The 4,035-nt window shown below is 51.0% G+C and overlaps 1 protein-coding gene across 2 annotated transcripts in view; it reads right to left on the bottom strand.

The window, feature by feature from the left end:
- Positions 1-1,394: 1,394 nt before the first annotated feature.
- Positions 1,395-4,035, bottom strand: part of ppp1r21 (protein phosphatase 1, regulatory subunit 21) — a 24,722-nt gene continuing 22,081 nt past the window's right edge. For both annotated transcript variants that reach the window (XM_061228179.1, XM_061228178.1), the window contains exons 21-22: positions 3,827-3,955; positions 1,395-1,801 (exon numbers count right to left, since the gene is read on the bottom strand). In XM_061228179.1, the coding sequence (XP_061084163.1) occupies positions 1,772-1,801; positions 3,827-3,955 (159 nt within the window). In that variant the 3' untranslated portion in view covers positions 1,395-1,771. The remainder of the gene's footprint in view (positions 1,802-3,826; positions 3,956-4,035) is intronic.

The following is a 4,035-nucleotide window of genomic DNA, read 5'->3' as shown; positions in this document are numbered from 1 at the left end:
ATGATGTCATGTGAAAATGCGTCTTACTTACAAATCTCTATCCAGCACGTGAACAGCGTTCCTCCCACCAAATCTAGTCAGAAGGCAATCGTGTGGTCCACATTTTTATTTTAGCGTATGTATTCATCTCAGTCGGACAGAGTACATGATGTGATCATAGTAGGCAGTAATACTCAACACTGAATGGATACACAAACAACCTAAAATGTGACTGATCCTCTGCTACCCAGAAACAGTGTTAGACAGGTCCAACAGGGCAGCCACTAATCTTGCATCTCATACAGTGGACCAGTGGCAGCCATGCAGTAACCACCATAGAAGACATGTGGTAGGATATCTATGGTATTACCCCCTCGACTGTGGATTATATTACTGATGTTGCTTCTGATCACAAACAGTTAAACCACATAAAACAGCACTTTAATCAATTTGATAATAAACAAGACACTGAAACTAGTTTTTTCCAGTAAGAAATAAAATGCCGATATATTTAGTACTTATTTTAAAAGTGCAGCAAACCACAGTTCTGTGTTTCCAATGAAATGAATGGAGTGTACAGTAAACCAAGTTTAAATCCGTCAGCGATTCCTATTGGTCAGAGAAGCCACCAATCACCGCCCGTTTTTGTACTGCTGTGAATCTGCTACAGAGGAAGATGACAGAGAAAGACATAAGTGTGGTTCCCTTTAGTCTCTCCATCAGACGACTTAAAGCTTTCATGGCAAACAGACACCCTGTGAGGATTCGGCCTTCTGCTGGGTCAATGCGAGAGGTCCCAGTGACAGAGGGACCTTGTTGGGTCAACATGAGAGGTCCCAGTGACAGAGGGACCCTGTTGGGTCAACATGAGAGGTCCCAGTGACAGAGGGACCTTGTTGGGTCAACATGAGAAGTCCCAGTGGCAGAGGGACCCTGTTGGGTCAACATGAGAGGTCCCAGTGACAGAGGGACCTTGTTGGGTCAACATGAGAGGTCCCAGTGACAGAGGGACCCCGTTGAGAAGGCAACGTGAGAAGTCCAGTCATGGATCGTGAATCAGGTGGTTGAGGAGGGCACAGATATCACAACTGGTACTTCTTTATCACAACGGTACACACACTCAGTGACAATTTTACCTCAGGCACAAATGTATGCACTGCACACACACACGCACGCACGCACGCACGCGCACACACATACACCACATTCTCCTTCACACACTCAAACACAGCATCACACACGTGCACACACACGTGCACACACACTCCAACATAGATCCACTGTGAGTGTGTCCCTTTTCCTCTCAGTCTCACACACAAATTGCTCTCGTCTTTGCATTTAGACACTGACATGCACAGGCACTTCCCATAATTTCACCCGCGCCCCCTTCCCCCCCTTAGGGTGACCGTCAGAGCCACGCCCCCCCCCCCCCCGGGCGAGGCTCGTCTGGTCTTCCCTCGGTCACTGGAACAGAGCTTCATCATCGTCACCCTCCTCTTCCTCCTCGGCCTCCAGCCAAGCAGCTGTTTCCTCCCGCGACAGGAAGCACTCCGCAGTCAGAGTTTATATTTGTACAGAGACACAGTAAAAAAAAGGCCATTTCCTCTGCGCCTGTCCCAGCCCCAGAACTCATCGGAACGGTCCCACGGCGTAGTGCCCCTCCTCCGCTCCTCTCTCCCCCTCTCCTCCTCTCTCCTCCTCCTCTCCTCCTCTGGCAGACTACGCCCGTGTGGCACTGCAGACCCAGTTCCCTGGCCCGTCCTGTGCAAAGGGGTCCGTCTTCCAGGGCCTCCTACCGACCTTTGTTCTTTTTAGAATTAGCCTACAGAGGAGGGAGGGTGGAGGGGAGGCAAATGAGTCATTCAGTTTCACACAGTAAAGAACCACACACAAACACACAGCATATTGGGCTAGTGGCTCCAGCAAGGTCATTACAGTGACTTCAGCCTTACATCCCGTGGCAGAACAGAGGTCTCCTTGATGTGTATGAAGTGTCGGGAGCAGGTCTGTTTGTTCTGTTTCTGGGTCTGAGGGCTTGTTTAATGAGCTAATGATTGGGTGTGGGCCCAGGAGCAGGGCTGCCGTCCGGTTTTAACGTGCTCCTGTCACGGGACGGGAGGTCAGCCGGTGCACCAGCTGCACGCGTGCAGTTCCTCTGGTCCAGAGCCCCCAAACTACAGCAGGACCCCACACACACACACACACACACACACACACACACACACATACACACACACACACACACACACATATACACACACACACACACACACGCACACACACTCTCACACACACACACACACACACACACACGCACGCACACGCACACGCACTTTTCTCTTTAATCTATGACTGCTTGAACAGGCCACCTGGCTTGAACTCCCCTGCTTTGTAATGGGTTTCCCAGGAATCCCCTGCAGGTGCTTTTCCCATCAGATCTACTGACCCACACCTCCCAGTACACACCACCAGGACCAGATCTACTGACCCACACCTCCCAGTACACACCACCAGGACCAGATCTACTGACCCACACCTCCCAGTACACACCACCAGGACCAGATCTACTGACCCACACCTCCCAGTACACACCACCAGGACCAGATCTACTGACCCACACCTCCCAGTACACACCACCAGGACCAGATCTACTGACCCACACCTCCCAGTACACACCACCAGGACCAGATCTACTGACCCACACCTCCCAGTACACACCACCAGGACCAGATCTATTGACCCACACCTTCCAGTAGACACCACCTGGACCACATCTACTGACCACTCACTGGCTGGATAGATATGTAATCCTGTTCTTAAAACTGTTGGGTCTCAATAAAAAGAACTTGTCCGTCCTCAGTCGCTGACATGAAAGTAAAATATTTTGTTAAAGTTAAATCATTAATCTGTAAATCCCATATAAGGGCTCAAACTTGGCACGGCTTTGCCGAACCTATCATTTCAGAACTACCTGGAGACCATCATAGCTTAAGTGTCAGCATTTCTATCCAAAACACAACAGCCTGCAATGCAGTAGCTACTTAACACACTCCTCCATGAAAGCATGTCTGAACCTTGAAGTCATACACTCGGAAAATTAATCACAATATGACTACAATAATCATAATAGTATCAGACATCTAAAGCAGGGTATGTTTTAAAACCAGGTTTATTTTGTCTGAATGTCTGAAAAATGTGATTTATGAGGTGTAGATATAAACTAAACATTCTGAAGGAGGAGACTTCAAAATTCTCAGGAACAGTCTTTCTCTGGTTTGTATGCAAACACCTTGCTGCCCGGTTTTAGCATGTCGATTTCCTTGTGCGCGTGAGTTTGTGTGTGAGTGAGTGAGCGTGCGTGTGCATGCGTGTGTGCGTGTGTGTGTGTGTGTATGTGCGTGTGTGTGAGTGTGTGCATGCGTGTGTGTGTGTGCGTATGTGCACGCGCGTTTGTGTGTGTATGTGTGTGTGTGTGTGTGTATGTGCGCGTGTGTGTGCATGCGTGTGTGTGTGCGTATGTGCGCGCGCGTGTGTGTGTGCGTATGTGCGCGCGCGTGTGTGTGTGCATGCGTGTGTGTGCATGCGTATGTGCACGCGCGTGTGTGTATGTGCGCGCGTGTGAGCATGCGTATGTGCGCGCGCGCGTGTGTGTGTGTGTGTGTGTGTGTGTGTATGTGCGCGTGTGTGAGCATGCGTATGTGCGCGCTGCGCGCGTGTGTGTGTGTGCATGCGTGGTGTGTGTGCGTGCGTACGTGCGCGTGTGTGTGTGCGTCTGTGCGCGCGCGTGTGTGTGTGTGTGTGTGCGTACGTGCGCGCGTGTGTGTGTGTGCGTAAGAGAGACACACACCTTGTTGCCCAGTTTGAGCGTGTCGATCTCCTCGCGCTGTTTGCTCAGAGTCTCGTTCATGCTGCACAGGTGATCGCTCATCATGCTCAGCTGGTCCTCGTAGCTCCGCTTGGTCGTGGTCAGCTCGTCCTGCGGGAGAGGAGACGCGCAGTCAGGGAGGAGGAGGGTCACTGGGAGGAGGACACCGCGTATGGGACACTGCGTAGCCA

The sequence above is a fragment of the Conger conger genome, chromosome 18 (assembly GCF_963514075.1).
Source record: "Conger conger chromosome 18, fConCon1.1, whole genome shotgun sequence".
Classification (NCBI taxonomy): domain Eukaryota; kingdom Metazoa; phylum Chordata; class Actinopteri; order Anguilliformes; family Congridae; genus Conger; species Conger conger.
The sequence above is the reverse complement of the archived record's forward strand: the minus strand, read 5'-3'. Positions and strand labels throughout refer to the sequence as shown.